This window comes from Fringilla coelebs (genome assembly GCF_963513975.1).
Source record: "Fringilla coelebs genome assembly, chromosome: 7".
In the NCBI taxonomy this organism is placed as follows: Eukaryota; Metazoa; Chordata; class Aves; order Passeriformes; family Fringillidae; genus Fringilla; species Fringilla coelebs.
Window position 1 is genome coordinate 33553264 of NC_140035.1, and position 23985 is coordinate 33577248.

The 23985-nt window shown below is 41.5% G+C and overlaps 1 protein-coding gene across 7 annotated transcripts in view; it reads left to right on the forward strand.

Moving 5' to 3' along the window:
- The window catches only part of MAP2 (microtubule associated protein 2), a 219796-nt gene that overhangs the window by 168698 nt on the left and 27113 nt on the right, over positions 1-23985 (forward strand). For 4 of the 7 annotated variants that reach the window (XM_084209756.1, XM_084209758.1, XM_084209757.1 and 1 more), the window contains exons 5-6: positions 1764-1877; positions 4114-4191. In XM_084209756.1, the coding sequence (XP_084065882.1) occupies positions 1764-1877; positions 4114-4191 (192 nt within the window). Of the gene's footprint in view, positions 1-1763; positions 1878-4113; positions 4192-10135; positions 10376-13446; positions 13696-16024; positions 19811-20055; positions 20263-20653; positions 20789-23985 lie in introns of those variants that run through there. The other 3 variants (XM_084209755.1, XM_084209754.1, XM_084209753.1) reach the window with 2 other exon arrangements.

Here is a 23985-nt window from a genome sequence, read left to right on the forward strand (position 1 = left end):
TAGGAATGTTCTTTGCCAGTGGGTGGGGATTTTTAATATCTCGTTAAATCATTTGTGTAAAATTAAGATTAACCTAGCACTTTGGTTGTAGACAAACATGGCTGTGGTAATTCACATCTGTGTTTTTTTGGGAAAAACAATTAGCTTTTCTAAAGGACAAATGAAGAGGAATAGCTTCACATTAAAAGTACAAGGGAATTCTGTAAGAGTAACTGTGAAAATAAATCATTATAAATCTAATGGACAGTCCCTTGTCAGAGTGGTTGCTGTGAAGTTACATGTAGGGCATTGATTTAAACATACTTGCCCTTCCCAGCCAGTTCTTGCCTGAAGGATGTGGTAATGAGTGAGCAGAGCTTTTATTCCTGCCCTCAGGATGGTGACTAATGGGGGCTCTGGCAGGAGCAGGCTATATTGACATCTGCCATTACAGACCTCTATCTTCACACAAGGGCTGGAGAACCACTAAAGTTTTGCTCTGTTCCCAGGTGTGCCCAGCTGTGCAGCTGGTGGGTTGTGACTGTGCAGCTTGTGGCCTTCCCTGGGGGTCAGCTCCATCTGTGTGGGAGACAGCTGTCAGGCAGCACTTGGATATAGCTGGAGAGGGAAGGGGTTTATTTCCATTGGGTTTGTCTGAGAGAGAGAAATATATTGATTAATGACTAAGGGAGAGCAGACTCACATGCAGATAAGAACCACAAGCCCTTTGCTCTCTGAATGCTGCTGGACCAGCCCTTAACATCTTGGTTTGTTACATCAAAGGTACCTGAACTTCCAGAGGGGAGGAAACTTCTCTGGTTGCTTCCACATGCAGCTGTGTGCCTGATGAGGTTTCACTGCACCTTTGAGTGGGTCTGGAGTCAAGCTGAGGCAGTTTCTCAGTTTGGAAGAATTGACTCCTTGAGTGGTCCTACTACTACATTCTGCTCACCAGAGCAGCCATTTCTCAGCCTTTCTATGGTGTGCTACAGCTTGTGGGCAGTGGGGAAGAAGCAAAGTGTGGGTTCTGTGGCACCCAGCTCTGCCAAGCATGCAGTGCCTGAGTCAGCTCCATGCACAGAGCAGGTTGGGGGCCAGCAGCAAGGAGCCCCTTCCACGAAAAAAATGTCATCCTCTGCCATCCCTCTGCATGGTACCCACACCTACTGTTTAAATAAAGCTTTGTGTGGCAGTCTTCAAAGGGGTGAGGAAGATGAAGTATTGATTTTAACCATGCAGGAATGTTATTTGGCCCTTCAAGTCCCTCAGCAGCATAGATGGCTGTCTGGGAAGTGCCTTTAATGCATCCTGTGTGCTGCTGAGGAGGAATTAGAGTCCAAAGGGCATGTTGGAATGCAGCTGACTTTGTATATTAAATGTCAAAAAATTACATTACTCAGCTGCCCATTCTATCCCCGTTTGCAAAACAATACCTACAGACATTTTTCTAGACATTTAATAGATGATTGTCTTAAAATATTGCAGTTGCTGCACATTGTCCCTAATAGAAAGACATTTAATAATGATGCTTTGTGCATCCTGATTAGAGCAAGCTCCTGATTTTTATATATACTTGGCATTTTCCACTGAAACCTTTGGAATAGCTGGTCCTTCTCTTTTATTTTTAATGATTTCCTTGTATTGCAAGAAAAAAGATTACCTTTTAAAAATGGATTAAGTCAGCCTCTGGTTTTTTATTGTTTAAGCTAATCTTTCTGATTGCAAAACACCATTCTGATTAGCATGCTTTTCTTTCTTTTTTTCTGACTTTGCTACTGCCACAGAAGAAGTGTCTGCGAGGATAGTACAAGTAGTAACAGCTGAAGCTGTAGCAGTCCTGAAAGGTGAACAGGAAAAAGAAGCCCAGCACAAAGATCAGCCTGGATCACTACCTTTAGGTAAAATGAGACAAAGAATGCTCCAGGTATCCTTGTGTCTGCAAATGTCTGTATGTATATTACAAAATGCAGTTCCAGCTGTGTATTCACATTGCTTATGGTTGTGGTTGTAAACCATAGCCACCACTGGATAAATGCTGGGACCACAGGATTATGGCAGGATCCTTGTTCTTCATGGCCCTGTGACTGTCTCATTCCCTGTTTGCTTTAACAGCACTTCTCCACCTTGGTTTTGACTCATGCTTGAGTAGCTCAGCCATGAGTGTGTTTGCTGGTAGGGTTTGTCATCATGTTGGTTGGGATTGTTTGTGTTCAGCCATGTGAAGGATTAATATCTGAAGAGGCAAAGATGGAGTGATAAATAAAAAGTGAGGCTTTGCTGCTTGGGTGGTAGCTGCTCAAATAGATGGAGGGGGAGCACCTCCACAGGAACCAGAAAGGAATGAGGCACACCAGGTTGAGAGCACCAGGCAGAGTGAGGGCAGACTGTGGAAGGAGGAGTCATGTGGTAAAAACAAATTCCAGCAGTCCGTACTGGAAGGGGTAAGAATGCCGCTGGTCCATGCTGTCTCTCCATCTTCCTCTTGTCTCCTCTGTTTAATATCTCTGAAATATATGTGTGTGTATCTATCTATATAAAAGAAGGTAGGTATACAGCCATTTGTACCTAAAGTGCTTGCTCCTTGCCAGAAAACTTCTGCAGTAGCTCAAAACATGTCCACCAAAGGCCAGAGAAAGGACAAACTTCATCTTGAGGTAAGGAAGTCATGCAAGCCTGTCCCGGGATAGATTCTGCTGAGTGCATGTTCATTGTGATTAAATCAAAACAGTGCCCTGCAGTGTTTTCCCCACAGGTAATCTGCTTGTTTTGGTGCAGTGTTTGGCCCTTGCCTAGGAATGAATTAAAGTCAATGAGTAATTTAGAATATTTGTTGGAAATTTGGTTCCCACGGTTTTTTGCTTCATTGAACTAACTTAGAACTGCAGCAGGGAGATGTGTTGCTTGGTAATTCCCTTCTTTGCAGAGACTCAGTTTTACATGGAAGACCCCAAATCTCCAAATCACTTCACTCAGGCCTGGGAGAGGCAAAATGGATATTCAGTTCCATCTAGTCAGATAAGTAATTTAAAAGACATTGTGAGAAATATGTCTTCAGTTAACAACTGTTGGTGTTACAGTTCCTGTGGTCAGATGCATTGTGATGAGTTTATACAAACTCTGTCCCTGCACAGCACATCTTAAGGACAAGTCACATATGGCCTTTTCCAAATCACACTGAAATCAATAGGAGGAAGCCTGGAAAATTCTGTTGGGGCTTTTGAAAAATTCTGCCTGTGCTTGGAAGGAAGCCCTGAACAGTAAACTGAGATCTGCCTGTTGAAAGGTGCTGTTGATAAGACAGAACTGTTAAAACAGATTTGTTTGGTTGTTTGTTTTTTTTTTAAACATTGGTTATGTCCCAGGAGTGGATCTGTTTTTAGAGGAAAAAATTCTCAAAGTGATTGGTATGAGATCAGTTGCAAAGGTCATGCTGAGTTCATTTAAGAAGCTTGTTTAGAATTTCAACATACTTGAATTGAAGTAATTGAAAAAAAAAAATTATTTTCAGCATCTGGTCTCATGATTGGGAATAAATGTAAATCCCAGTCCAAGTGTATTTAAGTTTTCACTGTGCCTTGCTCAGCTGAATCACTGTTATGTCACAGCAGATATAAGTTCCCTGTGCTGATATCTTTTGCATTAAGACAAGCAATATTTGCATGTGTTCTGCAATTAACCTTGAATGCAGCAGAAGAACAAAAGTATGCAGAGTGGAGTTTTTTCATGTACTCAAGGTGGATTAAAGAGATTGGGTGCCAGTTTCTGATAGTTGGTGTGAATTTATAATACCTCTGTGCTCAGATGCTTTTTTTTTTGTTGCCTTGGGTGACTGAATACTTTTTCAGAGGCAATACTGATTTAAGAGTATCTCATATTTGATTTTTATATTGTGCTCTATAACCAGAATTTTGTGAGTAATTCATACCATTAGAAGACAACAACAGAAGAATACATCCTTTCATTTTAATTTCAAAAGTCCATGTATTCTGCAAGGGTCTGTCTAAAAATCTGGCAGGCATGAATCCCCATCAGATAATTCCTCAGCTGAGCAGAACAGGCTGACTGCAGCTTACATCATGTATTGGTCTTCCTGGAATTAATGACTCTATCTCATTTTCACTGTTTGATTTCTAGCAGTTGAAGAGTCAGCCAACCTGCCTCCTTCCCCACCTCCATCACCAGCTTCTGAGCAGACTGGAGTTCTGGAGGAAGGTAAGGGTCTCCTGGACATTGCAGTGCAGAGCTGTCAGCAGAGGGGTGAGACATGAATCTAAAAGATGGGGAAATCAGAAAAGGGAGATACTTCTTGTGTGGAGAAATAAGGCATTCTCAGCAATAACTCCCCATCTGCAAACCAACTGCAATGCATGGATGAGGTAGATGCATGCACTGAGGTAGCTGATAGATGTGCTAAGTGCATCCATGCTAAAGGAAAAGAGATAGTGTTGCTCACTTTTTTGTCTGTTGTATGCAATATGAGCCACTGCTGTTCCAGTGTGGTCACCAAAACTATCATTAAGTATAGGTCATTGTTTGTTTCTTGAGATGTGTTTGGCTGCATTTCTAATATTACCATTGCCTTTTGGTTTGGAATCTTAAATGCATGAAAGCAAGGAGATTCAGAGCTGGATCATTTCTTTGGCCCTTGACCTGTAATTCACGCTCCAGTGCCTGCATGTATTGGAAGTTCTGCCCACAAAGTGCAGCAATCACATTGTAGTCTTACAAAGCAAGTTTCTATTCTGTTGTGCACGAGTGTTCAGTTTCAGCAGCCCGTGATCACTGCATTTTCCTGCTGCTGAAACCTCCTCCAGCAAAGAACTGAAGTGTTGCCTTGATGTTGAGCAGAGGCCTGAATCCCAGGAAGCTGCCGCAGTGTAGGCGTGTGCGTGAGTGCTTTGTTCAGCAGAAGACAACTGCTGCATCAAGGCCAGCAGCTAGAGACAGTAGTGTAGTCAAACTGAGCTGTATCAAGGGGATAAGGAGGATTTGGGTTGAGAATCTCCAGGGGACGGTCAGTTGAACTCATGTCAGTCACATTTTTATGTCTCCATTTACTTCCTTCTTGGATTTTCTTTCAGCATTTTATCTTTCTTTTTGTTACATAAGTGCATGAAAATAATTTCCTATCATCTGCTGAACAAACTTTGTTGGTATTTTAACCCAGAGCCTCTATGAATTTTGCAAGTGGATGGTTGCTATTTCACATGCTAGCATTCTCTGACTCAGTTAATGAGGACACTACAATTAGGCATGTTCCATCACGCAGTCATTTTTGACACAATGAAATTACAGGCTGTGTTAACAACAACATTTGTCAGTCCACTCTACTGGAAGGGTCTACTGGGTGTGGTTAGTAGCAGTTATAAAGACCTTGAGCAATTGATGTTGTTTTAAAAAAAAAATAAATCTGCCTGTTGTCTGTTTAAAAAACAATACAACAGTTCCTAGACTCATCACTCAGAGGTAATGGCAGTCAAAACTTTTAACTGAAAAGAGAACTGGTAAGGCATTAGCAAAGATTTTTAGAATTGCTACCAGGGCTTTATAATTTTTTTTTAATACATAGTGGCTAGTCCTGTGTATGCTTTTTGATTTTTCATATCATGGTAAAGGACTTGTTCTTCTGCTTCAGGCCAATATTGAAGTTCTTCTATTAGCCTCATGTTTAGGTTTGGCTTTGTGTGCTTCTTGTATCAGCTGTATATTTGCATGTATTTTAGGATTTTAGAAAGTCCTTATATTGTTTAATTGACAGGAGGTTGTAGATTGGCCCTACAGCAAATGGAAAGCATTTTGCTAGTTGTACTAACACAGGAAGGTGGAAAACACTCTACAACTTGAGGTTATTATTTACTGCCAGACTGCAGCTCCCAGCTGTACAAATGACTCAGCAAGTCACTGAACGTTGTAGCTTTTCTCTTTCCTAGCATGTAGAATTGAATAATATAATAGCACTTACCCTGCAGAGGTGGTTACAAGGGCTGAAAGGACAGTGTCTGGGAGATGTTTCAATGATTTACACAATGTCATGGTTTTTAATAACTTTTGAATAATTTTCTTTAGCATTAGTCAAAAGAGACTTTTCCACAACATGGAAGATTTTGATTCAGTACTTCATTTTTAAGAGCAGATGGCAGTTTTGTAAGGGAAGTATGGATAGAAGTGATGTCCTGAGTCTTTAATGAACTGTGCTGGAAGCTTCTTGTTTATGTCTGGCTCTCAAACAGGAACTCACAGTAGAGTTGTTTGAAGCAACAGAAAAAACTTAGAAATAATTTCACTATGAATGTATTATGTTGGTTTTTATGAAAATATCCATGTTGTCAGTTCAGTGTAGTAAAAATGGTAGTAAAATTCTTGTGCTCTGCTCTGTATTAGGATATACAGTCTTTATTTTCTTTTGGTAAGTTCAGTTTTTGCTGACCTGAGTGAGCCAGACCTGTCAGTTTTATTCAGGCAAAGTTCCCATTCAGAAGAGTTTGCCTCACTAGGGTTTGACCCAGTTTTCCTGTACTTGTTTAAACCTCCTGTTCCCTATACCATCTGGCAATCCATCCTCATGCATCTTTACATTGTCCATCTTTCTGCTTAGTAAAATACAGTTTATTAATTAATTGAACAAAAAAGGTGAGCATTTGGTGTGTCTGCCTCAGACCTTTTTTTTACCCTCCTCCTAGGAGCTCTTCCTAATGCACTTGTCAGTGTGTGTCGCATTGCTTTGAATCCAAGAGACTTCTTCAGTCAATGTAGGAAGGAAATCACTGTTGTAGACTGACAAAGGTGGATGTGGCCAGCCATGCAGCAAACACAAATTAAAAGAAAAAAAAAAAAGGTAGGAAAGACAGAGAGGTTTGTGGGTCAGGTTTATTTCATGAGAGAAAGGAGTCGTTTGGATGTAGGTTTCTTAGATTTGGCTGCAGGAAAATATTCAAATGAACCTGTCCCTTTTTACTGCTGCAGAAGGTAAGAGAACTGATTTGCCTTATTGAAATTATAATATTTATTTCAACTATAATAACATAATTTTGTTCAGGAAATTAAATTCTTCTTAGCACCCTCTAATCCTTTTATCAGTTGTATCTGCCTTGCAGGACTGACGTAATATTCTAATTTCTTGGCATTTCTTTTGTGCTCTTTGCCTTTTGATCATGGTCCACAATGTTTTCATGTAAAAAAATTTTAAACATTAAGGAAAAGAAGGGTGCCTCTGATGGACTGTCTTCCACTTTGAAATAGGCAGATCAGCCTTTATATACCAAATAAGAATGTTTTGCAAACTGAAAAGAATCAAGTGTTGTATGAAAATGGATCTGTTGACAGTGGAAATTACTTCTTGAAAGGCATTCTCAAAATATACAAGGAAAGTAAAGCAGAATTAGCCTTTGTGAGAAGCGATTTTAATCTTGGACTTTAAAATGCATTAGGGATTTTCCCATGTATTGAGACGGAAAAGATTAGAAGGGACTATAATAAAAAAGGATTTTTCTTGTTGCTGAAATAAAAGCAGAGCCTCCTTAAAAGACATCATTATCCTGTTAATGAAATTATGTGCATTAATTCTGAAAATATCTTTCTTCAAACTGATAAAAATACCAATGTAAGTCTGTAAAATAGCCAGAGATGTCACAGCCCCAAACAGCAGCAGGCTTTGCACTCCTGGTTATTTTGGACCATCACAATAGCAAGTATTAACCATTTTTACTGCTGTCGGTTCCTGCAGTTCTAAGGAGCAGAGGCAAGGCCTCTGTTATCTCTCCTACAGTCTGTTCAGAGCCTATAAAGAAGGGATTCTCAGCCTTGTTTGCAAAAGTACAGACAAGTGCTGGGATTTCACCTTCACTCTTGTTGATGCATTTTGCTTTGGAAGGGCCCCTGGGTAAATAAACCCACAGCTGGAAGGAGAACTTCCCCTTCTGCACATCTTCCTTCTCTGTGTTCAGCTTTTTGACCATATCAACCTTGCCTTCTTATCTTCATGTCCCAGTTCCAGCTGAATAGGTGGCAAGTGCTTCTGTTCATTCAGCTCTTGTCTTCAGTAATTCATGGGCTGGTGTGAGGGCACCCTGCAGAGAAGGGGGAGTTAAAGTTTTGAACCTTCTTGGATTTAGGAAGAAGTTGATTCCTGGTCTCTCATGCCCTGATCTGTGGGCTCACACCCTGTAATTTGCCTTTTGCAAACTCTGAACCCCCTTCAAATCTGTTACAGAATTTTGTAGATGTTTCTGTGGAGAAGAAATCCACAGGTTCTGCACTGCAAGTAGATTGAGATGATTCCCTGAAACCTTGTTTTTGGCTCTTAAGTAGTAGGGGGAAATGGGAAGCTTGGGCACAGTGCTGTGCTTAGCATTTCCTACTGCCATGCTCTGCAGAGCTTCCTGCTTGGCAGAAGTGGGTTGTCAGGTTATCTTTCCACACCTGCCTCTTTTAATATTGCATAAACCCCTGACTGTGGGGGCTGGATTCCCCTACAGAAGAGAAGAGCCAAATTATCAGTGTTTTGTGCACTCTTTTGAAACAATCTGTGAATACAGTTCTGAGTTCCATGTGGGTTCTTTGTGCACACATCATGCCTTTGGTCCCAGCCAGCCTCAGCACTGGCACCAGTCTTAAATATGGACACATGGAATTGGTTTCTCCTACAGCAATCCTTTCCAGGCAGAAGAAATCCATGTCATGCCATTACAGGACACTTGCTGCCAGTTACTTGAGAAAGCAGAAGAGCTTTTTGTAAAGACACAGATGTTGTTTTGTCATGATGTACTGTAGAAAAAAACTTAAGACTTACTGTTGTTTCACAGGAAGAACCTTGAAGCTCTTATAAATGGAATTGTTTTGGATCAAAATGGTTTCCAAGGCTTGGGTAATTGCAGTTAGGGTAGTATTCCTGAGCTGTCTTGTTTTGGTGTCCCACAAAGAGATCTGTTTACACTGCCTGTGTTAAAGCCTTGCTTTCTGACAGTGTTTTGGATCTAAGAGTGACAGTTTTGGGGGCTCTGGGGGAAATCCTGTAAGTTATAATTGCCTTTAGGAAGACCAGGGGCACAAAGTATGGACTCCTACTTGAAGCTGGTAGGAAATCCAGTGGAACAGCTGCAGCTGTTTAAGGCACCCTGTGAATCAGTGTTCATCAAACTACCAGGTGTCATACACTGAGAATGGACTTAAACATCTTTCCTCTAGCACTAGATGTTTAGTTTTTCATAGCTTTATTCCTGATGAGAGGATTCCTCAGCCTACAAGAGGTCCAAAGTCTCCCTACTAGGCATGTATGGCTGAGGTGATAGGCCAGTCATTTTCATTGGGAAGTGTTATTTTTCTTTGTCTTGCAAAAACTGCCCCTCCCTGTACTTGTCAGTAACTGGTGTAGTCCCACTAATGTGATTTTCTGCAAGGCTACAGTGATGAGAATAAGCCTGTCATTCCAAAGCATTAGCAAACACTGAGGTGGGAGCAAGTTCACCCATGGAAACATGACACAACAGCATAAAATACAGGACTAACAAAGACTGCTGTGGGCAGCACTTTGTGGCCTTTATCAGGAGAAAAAAGGTAGCTAGCTATTTGGGGAAGGGTTTTTTGTTGTTGTTGTTGTTTAAATGCTGCTTATTTATAGGAAAAAGAAAAGGGGAATTTTGAAACAGGTACAATCAAAAGTAAAGTCATCACTGGCCAAAATGTAAGCTGGTTTTCTTTTTAATGAAAGAATTTTTAAAATTTAACACTTTTAAGTACTAAATCTGATGACTATGAGGAATACAACTATGTCAGGACAGTTCAGAGGTTTTTAGTACAGTCAGTCAAGTGTGTAATATATATGAGTATAGTGTGAGTTGTGAGATGTGGTTTGTGCACAGCATGTGTTCCTCTAAGTCATTAGTATGTAGTTTTGAAATTCACTTACTCCCAGGACTGGTTTCTGATGTTGGTAAACCCAGCAGAAAGGGCCACGTACATGCTGCCTGTGTTAAAATGCACAACTGCCTCATTCCTCCATCCTGCATTAACCAATAGCCTGGCTGGTGTCATCCACTCCAGCATGACAGTGGCTGGTACTGCTAGAGCATGTGTCCATCCTGTTTTATTTTTCCTCTGTCTGTCTGTCTATCTGTCTGTCCTGCAGCCTTTGTCTGTCTGTGTGTGTTTGTAAATGCAGGGGCGGAGGATAAGGTGGGGCTGCTCCAGCACTGCCCTGGCTGTGGGGGAGTCACTCCAGGAGCCAGCAGGGAGTGGCACCTGGCCCCCTCCATTTCAGTGTCTGTGCCCAAGGAGGAGCCCTGCAGTTCAGATGAGGAGTACTATGAACACCCTTTGTTCAGCTCGGAGTGGGCTGGCTCTAGTACACAGCCCAGTGCCACAGTGAAGAGCACAGAGGTCTTGTTGGGCCATGATGAAGGTGAACTGAGCATGGTCCCATTTGGTTCCTCTTCCCCTCTACTCACCTGCCATCCATTCCATTCTTTGTGTGGCTGGCATTGCTGCCTTCTGGGGAGGGAAACCTGGTTGTGTTTTTCCCCAGGTGGAAGTGATGCCTCTCCAAGAGTCTCTCCATGTCTCTGCAGCATGAGCAGCTTTGGGGTCAGTGCAACTGTGGTTCCCACTTAAATCAGGGCTCTTGTTCTTCAGGCCTGGCTTAGGGCAGAAGCAAAAGGAGCAGCTAGGTAAAAGAACTGGAAGATAATTTGTTCTTTGTGCTAGAGAAATACTGCCAAGAACAGTACACAGAGTGGGCCACAATATTGTTACTGAAAGTAAGTTAATTGTTTACACAATGGGGGAAAAATATGTCTTACCAAAGATAGCCCTGGAAGGACTTTGATTCTCCAATAGGTGAAGTAAGTGAGTTTTACCCCAGTGTACACAGGTAATTTCAGGCCATACTGGGTCATGTTCGACTTCCAGTTGTTTTGTGGACATGCTCCATTTCCATTGTGCCAGCTGACTGCAAACACAGAGGGGAAAAAAGCCTCTCTGTACCTCCTGCTTCTATGACCTGAGCACATCAGTAAGTAGTGTTTCATCAGTAGAGGGGTTATGTAAAAGTAAAATCAAGGGAGAATCGTCTTCACTGACTAACAGAACAGCTGACTTCTCAAAGGTGAAATAGTTGAAGTTTCATTTCACATCACACAGTCTTGGCAGCTGAAGTCAAAAGCAGTACTGGATCCTCTAAAGGTTTGTGTCTCAGGAGGATGGAGCTCTCTCCCTGAAACTGGTCACTGGCTCATTTTAAGAAAACCAGAGTTGTTTAGAATTAACAGGGTAATTGCAAAATTAACAGCCTAATACTCTAACAGCATCAGTAAGAGATCAGCATTAATAATTGAAGATTGTCAGCATATCTATATCTATCTTGGTTAGATATGTCAGCATATCTAACCAAGGGTAGAAAGATAGAAAAATCACAGGGGTAGCCTTACTTTAGCTGTGTGCCTACAGCTGTACATAATAGCCTGATTAGTTCATGGACAGTCATGCCTCTGCTGAGAGTGTAAGACCTAATAAGAACTTCTATATGGAGGAGAAAAAAGGCAGATAAGCTGGATCATGAGTGTAAAGATAGGCAGTATGAGACCCTGAAGTCCTCTCAGCTGGTGAGAGCACAGTGCTAAAATGCCAAGATTCAATCCCTGTATGGGTTGGTCACTTGAGAATTGGACTTGATGATCCTTCTGTGTGAAGGAACCTTCCTGCCCTTCCAACTGAGACTGTTGTGTGAAACAGCTGTCCTTGCTGGCAGCAGTCTGCTTGGCATAAGAGCCTGCTGCACAAGGAGAGGCTATATGATTCTTTTGTTAATTCAAGGAAAACTTTCTAGTTTGAGTAATTATTTTTATTCGTGTGCCTTTGTGAAAAGTGTTCCAGGAAATGAAGGAGTGTTGCTCAGAGTAAAATAAAAGGCTTTCCTTAGCATTTTTTAATTGAGAGGGATGCACATACAAAAGTACTTAAAATCAGAAAAAGACAAGTAAAGCCAGTTATTCAAGTCAGGGTCTCTTATAGCTGGAGACCTGTTGTCCTGCAAGGCTGCTTTTACAGTCTGCCCTCATGCAAATATTTCTGCAATGCTCAGGCATTGGTCAGGGTCTGATTCTGACTCTTCTGGCTTCTGTTCATTTAAGATACAGTATCTAACCTTAATTATTTTATGTTATTAATAATGTGTTGTTCTTTACATAGTGATATTTTCTCAGCCTTAGTGTTTATGTTCCTTAAATCATTCTTTTAAGGCTGTAGCTGAAAGGGATGATTGATTGTCTGGTTTTCACTGGGACAGTCTCAGGAGAAAAACAAAGCCCTTGGAATTCCAAGAGGATGGATACAGCCACTTCCAGATTTGAAAATGCTTTGTTCTAGGTCTGATTCAGCAAAGTACTCCATAATGAGACACATTTTAAACTCAGGGATGGCATGAGGTTGCCCACAGCATGGCTGCTGGTCAGCTCCTTGAGTACATTGCTGAGTCACAGGATTCACACTTAATCCTTACTTATTACCAGAGGGAATACTAATAGTGCACAGTAATTTTTGTCTGAGTAGCAGTGGCAGGAGTACAAGCCTGGAATGGAGATTTTTCTAATAATTCTTCTGCCATGGCACAAGCAAAGACTGTTCCTGATTCTGCTATACTGATCCTAAGAGGCTGAGTGGTATGTTTTAGAAATTTGGATGAACAAATAATTATATTGCATCAGTTTGTTTGACTTAATTGATGGTGAGGAATCTGGGGATAAGTGGGAAACAGCAAAGAAAATAGAGTGCTTATGTTAAAATAGGGATTTTCACGTACAGATTTCAGATGTCAGACAGTGTAAGGGAGAAATTGTTTATAAACCCATTCAGTGTAGGAAACTTGGAAGAAATCTTGCAAAAAAACCATTAATCATTAGCCATGCATAAGGCCTCTTATGACTATGAAAGTTGTCAGTATTTTGCCAAATCCAGGATTCATACAGTAGATTGACTTGCTGGCATTCAGCAGTCTGTATTACCAAGGTCAGCAGAAAGAAACCAATGCCTCATACCTTCCTCCACCTCTGCTGAATGTCTTGTACTGGACTAAACAGCACATTTATTAGAAAAATATCCGTGTACTTTGAGCTCATTGATGCATTAGTGTTGTCAGAGCCATCCATCATTCCATTCCATCTCCATTTCCAATGACTCTTTGACCCACTGTCATCCTTGGGAGAGGTATGCCTGTAAAACACTTTGAGCTCTTATCTTGTGGCATAAACATGCTTGTCTGGGGGGAGGCAGGCTTTTGGTTTGGTTTTTTCCCTAAGTAAAATTCAGTTCCATGGTGGCTAAAATGAACTGGGTACTGGCAGTCCTTTATAGAAAATATTGATCTGAAAGGGTTATGTAAATGCAGTCCTGAAAGGGTTATGTAAAAGCAAACCTGTTCAGCTGTGTGCTTGGTGTTTACTGTTGGTGGGAATGTCCCCTGTTTTCTCCATCTCCAAGAAGAAGAACCAGTTAAGAGTCTGATGGCTGTGGAAGTGAAACCTGCTGCTCTTCCTGGGAAACAAGTGGGGAAAGAGCACAGGCCCCTTAAGCCTTTGGACCAGGCAGAGGCCCTCTGTGAGGGTCAGTCAGATTCTGGTTCAGTGTGTCATGAAGAAAAAGTGCCAAATGTGGCATCCAGCAGGGAGAGTGTTACCTTAGTGGTGGGAGCACTCCTGAAAGACACACCCTCTTCCTTGGCCGAGGAGGGTGTGTCCTCCTTAGGTTTGCATGTGTTTGCTGCCAGCTTTCTCCAGTGCTTTCCAAGCCTGCTTCATTTTCTGTTTTTCCCATTTATTAGTATGACTGCTCTTGTTATTATGCTTGAAGGTTGTGTAGTGGATAATTTGATTGTGTAGGTGCTGTATGACAACATGGTTTCCCACCGCTGCGGCTGATTCCTGAGTTTTTTACTTTGCCATGATAAAGTATTGCTTTGCAGCTAAGCTTATTCCTCTGTGTAAGCCTTTTTCCCCCATCTCAGATGTGTTTGCCAGTCACATTGCTAATCTATGTATTTTTTTTTCTTTTTGGTGCAGAGGTTCATCTGCATTTCTTTCAAACAACAGATTTGCCGCCTTTGACTATGACATAAAGATGCTTAAACTGTAGAAATGTTTTCATTTGCAGTCTGCAGGATTTTTGTTTGATTGGTTTGGTTTTTTTGTGTGTGCTTCAGTGCATTCTGGTTTAGCTTCCTTAAAGCTATTGCTTCTTATATCATACCCTTGTCATCCATTGCAATCCACCCCTCCTCTCCTCAGTCATTGCCAGAACTCTTATTTTTTGCGTGTGCCACTTTATTACAAATGTTTAACCTTGCTGGAGTGCCCTTCTTAGGCAAAATCTCCATCACTTCCACTGGGACATTTGACTTCAAAGTGAAGGTTAGGATTGGGTGAAGTTTAGACTTAGTCTCTGAACCAAATGTTTACTGCAGTCATCTTTCAGTACATAAAAACTAGGCTTCAGTGTTTTTCTTTTAATGGTATTTCTCTTCAGCCAGTGGAACAAGGTGCAAAGACACCTTGTGTGGAGTAGTGATGTACCCACTCCCTACCTGGCTAAGGAATGCTGCATTTAGGAGGCTTGTGTTCTGAATGGCCCAGCTGAAGAACACTGAATTCCTCTGGCAGTCAGAATATGCTTTGATGCCATTGGTATTGTTTGCTGGCACTACAGGAAGAGAGACAGTAGGATACATAGAGAAAAGCAGTATCTAGCTATTTAATTTCTGTGAAACAACAATGACATCAGCCCAGTGGCCATGCTTTATACTTCATGGGGATTGCAAGTTAGTCACCACACGTAAAAACATAAAGAAGCAAAATTACTGTAGGTGTAGATTTCTAGTTTGGTTACCTGTAGATTTTAGAATGGCAGTTGCTTTTCTGACTCAGTATTAACATATGTAAATACTTAAATAATGAGCAATACTTCGATACTAATTGTTCTAAAAACAGATTCATCAGAGCAAAAAGATGCCTCCATGGACTTCAGATCTGAAGAAATTCAGAGTTGGGCCAATGCTAGTTGTAACAAGATTCAGAAAAAACTCAAAAAAAACTATTTTACAGATTAGTGCAGAAAGATATGCCACATTGTGCAGTCTTTCTCTTCATATTTTCCATTATAGGAAGATTTCAAGGAGATAGGAATCATTATCTTCGACAGGACATTAAAAAAAGATCAAGCTATTAATGATTAAAAGAGTGGGTATAAAAACCCCTAGGTATTAGCCTATGAAAATAAAGTGGCAGAGTATAAGGTTAGCCTTTTTAGTTTCAAATTAACTTAATTAATGCCTGATCCAGAGTCACAGAAACATGCCAAGTGTTCTTTGACTTCAGCTACTTCACCTACACTATTGTAGGTGACTGGCCATTTTGAAGACCAGACCTTCAAGATCTGGGAGTATTAATAGGTCTGTTGCTGATTTCCACATGCTGGCTTGGTGACAGCAGTGAGATTTTGGTCATTTGACAAAGAGCAAGTGTTATAAGCTACTACAGGTAAAAAAACAGCCTCTGCTGAAACTTGCAAAACACTTTGCAGGCATTACCTCAGTTTAGGCTGCATGTGGAAGAAATATGTATAAAAATACATAGACATGTATAATTATATATGTTTTAAATATCAGGAACACACAAAGGTACCACTGATTCCTTTGAAGTTGCAGACTTCACTAACACAAAACTAACATAAGCTACAGAGTTCAGCACAGTTTCTAATGAAGTGAGGTTATTTGTGATTTTGCTGTTCTATACAAATCATGAAAAGAAAGAATTTACATGAAATCATCTCATATCAGTGCTCACATTTATGCGTGTACAACTCACAGTTTTCTTAGCCTTATCTATTGAAAGGAAAGTAGTATTTAACACTTTATAGCAGATTTCTAGTTGGATGCCTTGCTGCATGCTCACATCTTTCTCCCTTTCCATTCCATCATTCATATAAAAATGTCGTAGGCTATGTGACTGCCTGCCTGTAAGTGCTTTAAATAATTTTGCTATAAAACCCAAACAAATTACTTCAGATTTACTTGCAGCCACGAAGATGGAATTCCGTGTCCAGGAGGGCACATGCCCTTTTGCAGCAGAACCATTAGACACAAAGCAACGTGAATCTGGGAAGGACAGTAAGACTGTTGAGCAACCTAAACATGATGCCTTAGTTCCACAGTCAGCAAAAACAGAGGCTGCAGATAAAAAGGATTCAGAGAGCAAAGACCAAGAAAAAATGCTTTCACCGCCATCAGAATGGATCTTGAAAACTGATTCACAGAAGAAAGGGGAAGCCAGTTTTGCAGAACCTGCTGCTAAGCCTCCTGCTCCTCAAGAACAAGAGCACTTGTCATCTCAGCTGCCTGAAGTGAGCAGGGTGGAAGAAAGGACTGCAGGTGTGCCCTCATCAACCAACCAAGTTATGGCTATCAAATTTCAAGACAACCTCAAAGATAGCCAAGGTGGTGCCATCAGCCAAGGTGACAGTTCTCTGTTGCTACCAGAACCCAAGGCAGAAGCAGCCAAAAGTGAACTTCCTTCAGGCCCATCTCCTGCTCTCCCCCTGGAGCTTTCACTCAAAGACAGTTTCAAAACACATCAGGAACCTACTGACCAACTGTTTGCCAAAGATCTCAGTAAAGATGAGCAGATCCACAGAGACAGGACATTATCTCTCCAAGAAGTCTCAGCAGTAACTGTAGATGGATTGAAAACTCCAAGTACCCCAAAAATCCCTCCATGGGGAGAGGAAAAAGACATGACTAAGGATGAGAGTGATGAGGAAGAAAGGTACGATTTCTTTGATAAAGGGGAGGCTCAAATATTAGATGATGGTAAAATGACCGCAAAATCAGATGTTAAGACACTTTCCCCAGACAAAATAGACACACAAAAGCATGGTGAAGCTAAAAAGTCACCTGATACTCTCAAAGCAGAAAAAGAAACGGACCCAAGTGTGCTCTCAGCAGCAGCAGATGTGAAAAAGGAGGCGCAGCAAAGCACACAGGTACCCCCAGCTAAGTTAAGCCATGAACTGACCCTTGAGAAAACAGCAGAGCACCCTGATACTGCTCAGTTATCCAAAGTAACAGAGAAAGCCCCCGAGGCACCAGGTTTAACCACTAAGACTCCTACTCCGGAAGCTTCTCAAGAGAAAGATGTCAAAAAAGATACTGAGGAGGATAAGACAAGTGTTGCAGCTCCTCATCAAATGAAGGAAGAGGAGGATCAGTCAGGAATGTCAAAGTATTTTGAAACCTCTGCTCTGAAAGAGGAAGCCTTCAAAGCAGATGGTCTGAAACAAAGCAGTGATTACTATGAGCTAAGTGACACTAAAGAGAGTAAATATGAGCCTTATCAGAGAGGTCCTCTAATACCTGAAGATGAAGAGGAGGAGGAAGAGGAAGAATTACAGACAGAATTGAATCAGCAGCAGAATGTGCATGCTCGTGAAATAGGGTACAGTACCCTGGCTCAGAGCTATACACCAGACACATCTGAAGAACCCAGTTCTCCAACAGAAAGAATGTTCACTATTGACCCCAAAGTCTATGGGGATAAGAGAGAACTTCACAGTAAAAATAAAGATGACCTAACTCTGAGCAGGAGCTTGGGACTTGGGGGGAGATCTGCAATTGAACAGAGAAGCATGTCTATTAACTTGCCCATGTCCTGTCTGGATTCAATAGCCCTAGGATTTAGTTTTGGTCGTGCACATGATCTTTCTCCCCTCGCTTCAGATATTCTAACTAACACTAGTGGAAGTATGGATGAAGGTGATGACTACTTGCCAGCAACCACACCAGCATTGGAGAAGGCCCCCTGCTTCCCCATTGAAAGTAGAGAGGAAGATGAGCGCACAGAAGAAGAAAAAGTGATGGTAGAAGAAAAAGTCCAGCCTGAAACCCTGGCTGAACCATCTTTCCAGGCCAAAGATTACTACAAAAATGGGGCTGTCCTGGCTCCTGACCTGCCTGAAATGTTAGACTTGGCAGGGACAAGATCTAGATTAGCCTCTGTGAGTGCAGATGCTGAAGTGGCACAGAAGAAGCCAGTTCCTTCTGACGCTGTTGTGGAAGACAGCAGCACAGCCCTGCCACCTGTGACAAATGAAAACCATGTAATTCTGAAAGCTGAAAGCCAGCTGGAAGACTTGGGCTACTGTGTTTTCAATAAGTACACAGTACCACTCCCCTCTCCAGTTCAGGACAGTGAGAATTTAACAAGTGAGACCTGTCCCTTCTACGAAGGCACAGATGAAAAACTGAGACGTGGCCTCGCTCCTGACTTGTCTTTAATAGAAGTGAAGCTGGCAGCTGCTGAAAAATCAAAAGAAGACTTCCTCAGTGAAAGAGATTTAGGTCAGCATGGTGAGTCCACTCTGGTGAGGGACTTTGAGGAGGAGAAAAAAGAGAAACTGGATACAGTGCTAGAAAAAAGTGAAGATCAAGTTGACTCTAAAGAGGTCTATCCCATTAAAGGAGCAGAACCAGAGAAGACAAGCGCTGAGGCAATGTTAGAAAGGAAAGAGGAAAGTGTGGCTAGTAAAGTTAATTTACCTGCTGATACGATGTATGACAGAATTTCTGCTTCAGAGATAGCAATAGAAAAGGATTCTATTTGTTTGTTGTTGGAGAAGGAGAAGACTCTTAGTGTTGTTCCTGAAATAGCTGAGATAGCTGAGATAGCTGAGATAGAAGCTCCAATTAAACCAGATTACAATGCTATTAAGCATGATATGGAGGTAGCTGCAAGGAGAGCTGACCAAGAATATCAGAGTAAGTTAGACGCTAAGATCAGTGAGGTCTCTCTTAAAAAAGTGGAGCCTGAACCCAAAGGCACTCAGCAGAAAGAGGAGACCATCTTCTCCAGAGAAGCAAAGGATGCAGATGTACTTTCCAAGACCGAGCCTAGTTATGCAAAGGACAGCACCAAACTGTCAGAAATAGAAATTAAGGAAAAAGTAACTAAGCCAGATCTGGTACATCAAGAGGCAGTTGATAAGGAGGAATCTTACGAATCTAGTGGAGAGCATGATCAAGCCCAAGAAAGTTTGAATGGAGAATCTGTGAAACTAGAGGATATCAAAGCAGAACATCCAAAACCTCCTGTGTCTGGGGAAGAGATGCCTACACAGTTACCAGCTAAGGGGACTTCTGTGGAGCCCCTCTTTCCAAAAGCTGAGCCTCTCCAGGAGGAGCCTGCTGAGATTCAGATGGAGAGCATACCACAACTTGTAGAAGGAGCTGAAGAGACTGTTGATAGAGCTGTGAAACCTACGGAAACCCAAAAGCTGCTGCCATGTGAACTGGCAGCTGGGGCCCCGAAAGAGGAAGAATATGAGGAAGAAGAGGTAGAAGCAGGGCAAGAAGCAAAAGAAGAGGATAAACAGCATCTTGTATCAGAAATGGCCCCAGACTTTGGTGAGCCTGCTGCAGAAGAAATGGGAGCCAAGGGTAGCCCAGAAGCCCTGCCTGAGCTGAAAGGCATTATAGAATCAGTGGTGACAGTGGAGGATGACTTCATCACAGTGGTGCAGACAACAGTTGATGAGGGTGAATCTGCTTCTCACAGCGTGCGCTTTGCTGCCACTCAGCAGGAAGACATTGAAACAGGAGACTCCCAGGCTGAGGAGGAGCTAGATGTTGAAGAAGTGGAAGTTGAGCCCAAGGAAGGCTCCCGAGAGGCTCCTGCTTCACCCCAGAGAGAAGAAATCCTGCTCACTAACTACAAAACAGAGACGTGTGATGATTACAAAGATGAAACAACAATTGATGACTCCATCATGGACACAGACAGTCTCTGGGCAGACACTCAAGGTGTGCATTATCCTTTCTGTTTTGTCTGTTGAATATTTTTGCTTCCAAATCATAATGATTGAAAAGCAAAATTATTACAGTTATAATAGTAATCTCAGCATGTTTCAGAAAAATGGTAAAAATAGTTTGCTTTTTTAAAATTAATCGTCTGCTCTGTCCTCAACTATTTTTTCCCTGCTCCTCTGAAGTTTTGTTAACATTTGTTACTAATCTTTTGTTTGTTGTAATTTGCTCTGATCCTACAGATGATGATAGGAGCATCATGACTGAACAGTTAGAGACTGTTCCTAAAGAGGAGAAAGCAGAGAGAGAATTGCGAAGACCATCTCTTGATAAGCATAAAAAAGAGAAACCTTTTAAAACTGGGAGAGGCAGGATTTCTACTCCTGAAAGGAAAATAGCTAAAAAGGAACCTAGCACACTCTCCAGAGATGAAGTGAGAAGGAAAAAAGGTTCATTTCACACTCCTATTACAATTTTTTTTTTCTTACTGTTTTACAGTACTGTCTGGTTGCTCTGCTGTAGATTATGTGCACTGTGACATTATTAACGGTAGTGTTTTTAATGAGATATTGTACAACTATGTGAGAAGCCATGTCCAAGGCTCACTGCTTCACTGGTCCTGTTTCATTGTGGACATCCCCACTGATTACTGGGCAATGCACCTGAGCCAATGCACCAGTGCTCCCCCTCTTCCAGCATAGGATTTGTTCCCCTTGGAAGAAGCACCGCGTTGGGTTGGAGTTGTGGGGCAGTGGGCCTGACGCTTGACATATTAATCATGTGAAATGGTTTGCTGGGTTTTTTTCTGATTCTATGTTTTTGTGTTCTTTTTGTCCATAGCAGTGTATAAGAAAGCTGAACTTGCTAAAAAAACTGAAGTTCAGGGCCACTCTCCCTCCAGGAAAATAATTTTAAAACCTGCTATCAAATATACTAGACCAACTCATCTCTCCTGTGTTAAACGGAAGCAGACAGGTGACTGCGTTCTGTTCAGTTATGCAATGTGGCTGGCAAACATAGACATTTTCTTTTGTGAATCTCATAGCTCTAGCAGCTTCTCTTATTTTTTTTTCTTCCAAGAGTGTCAATCTTCACAAATAGTATTGCTTTTTTAGTGTTTTGTACCATTTTTCTTTTTTTCTTTCTTTCTTTCTTTCCTGGTATTTGTTTGTTTGTTTGATGGAGGCCATGATCATGTATGCTTGTCATTGCTTGGGCCTCCAAGTGCTGTGGTTGTAACTTGGCATCGTGCTTAGAGTGTGGTGTTCTAGGAATCTCTTCTCATCTTTAATTTGTGGATGATTTTTTTGTTTCTTTTTAATTTTTTTTTAAATTATGCTTTATTTTTTTTTCTGGTGGGAAAATGTTGGCAACTTAAACCATGGTATGCATTTCCATTATTCTGCTTTTTTACTCTCATGCATAATAAGAAGTGTTTCAGACTTATATTTTGTTTATTGATGTTATCTGCAATGACAATTCCCAATCTGTCACTGATGTTTATGCTATACAGTCAAAATCCACAGGGAGAATCCAGCCACATGCAGCATGGAGCTGAGAGAGAAGAAATCTGGGGTCACACTGCGAAATGCATTGCAAGCAAAAAATCTTAATATTTGGTAGAGGAAGATGAAAGGAAGAAAGAAATGATTCCTGTTACGACTTCATAGGTGTATCATTATTTAGCGGACCAAAATAACTCTTCCAGCATTTTCACGTATTATTCATGGTTCTTGTGGGTTGAAAGTGGAAGGATGAACTTCTTGACTTTCATTGTGATCTTAAAAAAAAAAATTGCTGAAAGAGGCCAGGTTTTCTGTCGTGTAACATGGCCACATGCTCTAGTGTCTGTCCTAATTTGCACTCTGAACCAGAACTACCCAAAAGGGAGGAATTTTAAAACAGAGTTAAAACATTTCTCCTTGCTCTCTCTTGCTGCTTGCTGAAGCACAGCTTCTCAGAATTTACAACCCATAATTCACATGTCTTTCAAAAGCCCCAGGGGATTCAATAAGCTGTGGACATGGATGGGAGAAAGGCATTGACTTTGTAGTGTTCTCAACTTCATCTGCACTTCTAGAGCTGTGTGGTCAGAGCTGTCATGCCCCCAGGTACTCTACCGCTACCTTCTCTGAACTGTTCTGACCCTTAGGAGCCCAAAAAGAACTGAGTCATAGCAGTGGACTTGGATAAAATCTGCCCTGTGCCTGAAACTTGTGCTGCCTTGGCCAATCTCAGAGGTTTTTCTCTCTCACTGCAATGCACAGGAAAGCAGATGTATTAGTCAAAGTGAGAAATACAATACAAAAACTATCTCCCTTACCAAAGTCCTCCCTTATTTAAGTCCTGAGGCAGAGAACAACCAGAATGATAGACCAAGACTGATCATAAAACTTTCAGAAATGTGTCTTGAACTTTAAGCTCTAAAGCAGAGGAGCTGAAACCATGCCAGAAAGTGATCAAAAATATTTCATAGAATGTTTCAGCACACTCATTGTTGCTGTAAAAATTACAGTATGTCTTATTTTCTTCTACCTCCCATCCCTTCCTGATGGGACTTGGGGGGAGACCATGAGAAAGACTGCAATGCTGTGTGATATTCTAAGAGTGCAGGTGTTCATATTGTTATCTTACAAATCCCTGAGCTTGATTGTGTCATGCAAGTCTCTCCAGGATCTGGAATCTAGAGGGACATTGTCTCTCTGCCATTTTCTTTTTATGTGAAATATAGCACCAATTCTTGAAGCTGTGACTGTCAGTGCATTCTGTTTGGAGTGGTCTTGTCAGCTTTAGTGATGCTTGGGTAATGAAGCCCCCAAAAGTTCTTGGCAGTGTAGTCTACAGAGCTTCGAGTGCATTGCAGTCAGTTAAAATCTCCACACTGCATTTACCATGACTTCAAAATTAAACATGTCCGGTCATAAGATACAAATACCTCCCAAAAGAAGTTAATACCTCCTTTCATGTTTTGCTCAATGGCCCAGAAAAGTACATTTTTCCCTTAATGATGCCCCTCAATACCTGAAAAAAATTCCCACATCACTGGTAAGCACTGGGAAGTACCAGTAACTTACAGCACCATATCCATGAGGCAGGGACTGGTTTTTGAGAGATTAGTCCTTGCCATTTGAAAAAGAAATTGCAAGGCCAACTATGATGAGAGAGTTGGGAAGTCTTTGCCTTAGCTGGTATAGCTCCATGAGTGAAACCCCCAGCCTGGCCTGGGGTTTGTTGGTGGCTGTGAGATGCCACTGCAGGTGTGTTATCAGAGGAGTGTTTTTGGAGGCAAGGCCAGAACAATGACCTGGCTTTGATATGCTTCTGTTTCTTGTTTTTAATTCTGGGGTCACCCCCTGTGCTGAAACATGTTTGTAGGGCCTGTAGAAATCTTGTATTCAGATGGAGAAGTTGTGGTTGTTACCAGGCACATTGGCACAAGTGACACAGCTTTTTTGCCAGCTCACAGTGGTGACTGGTTAGGGCTGAATGCCAAGGGAAGGAGGAAAGAAGCTGTTTGTGGTTATCTAGAAGAGATGGAAACCAGACCCAAACCAGCAGTAACAGCAGTGGTGAAGTGTGACATGGGAAGGCTCTGCTCTACTCACCTCTCTTAAAAATTCAGAAGAACTGAAGTAGGCAGTTGCATATTATTTTCTTCCTCACAAATTCTCTCTCCTACACCTTGGACTAGAGTGGGTAGTGAGACAGAAAACCAGGGATACCTCACCATGCCTGGGAACTGCATAAGAGAAGGGAAAAATTAACCTGACCTTTGCTGTATGAAGAATTAGGGTTGGTTTAAAGTTGGAAAACAGTTTGGTTTATAGCAGAAGGTTGCCATTTGTGATTGTTGTCCTACATCTGCTTTTACCAAGGGCATCCTGGCACAGGTGCCAGAAGATTTCATGTTAGTTGTTAAGTGGCACATCACTTCCTAAGTAGAAGCCTTGGGGTGAAGTTAATAACCTGCTTTCCAAAAAGCTGCCCAATTCAAAAACCAGTGTGGATGAATTCAAAGTCCAAGAGAAAGATCTTACCTCAAACCATGTATCAAATAAATGAAATACTGTGTTAGCATTCTTGATAAACCTTGATAAAACTTGATATTTCTAAGATAAACCTTGAGTTTCTAAATTCTTGAGAGCTTAGTTGACCATGACACACTGACCTTG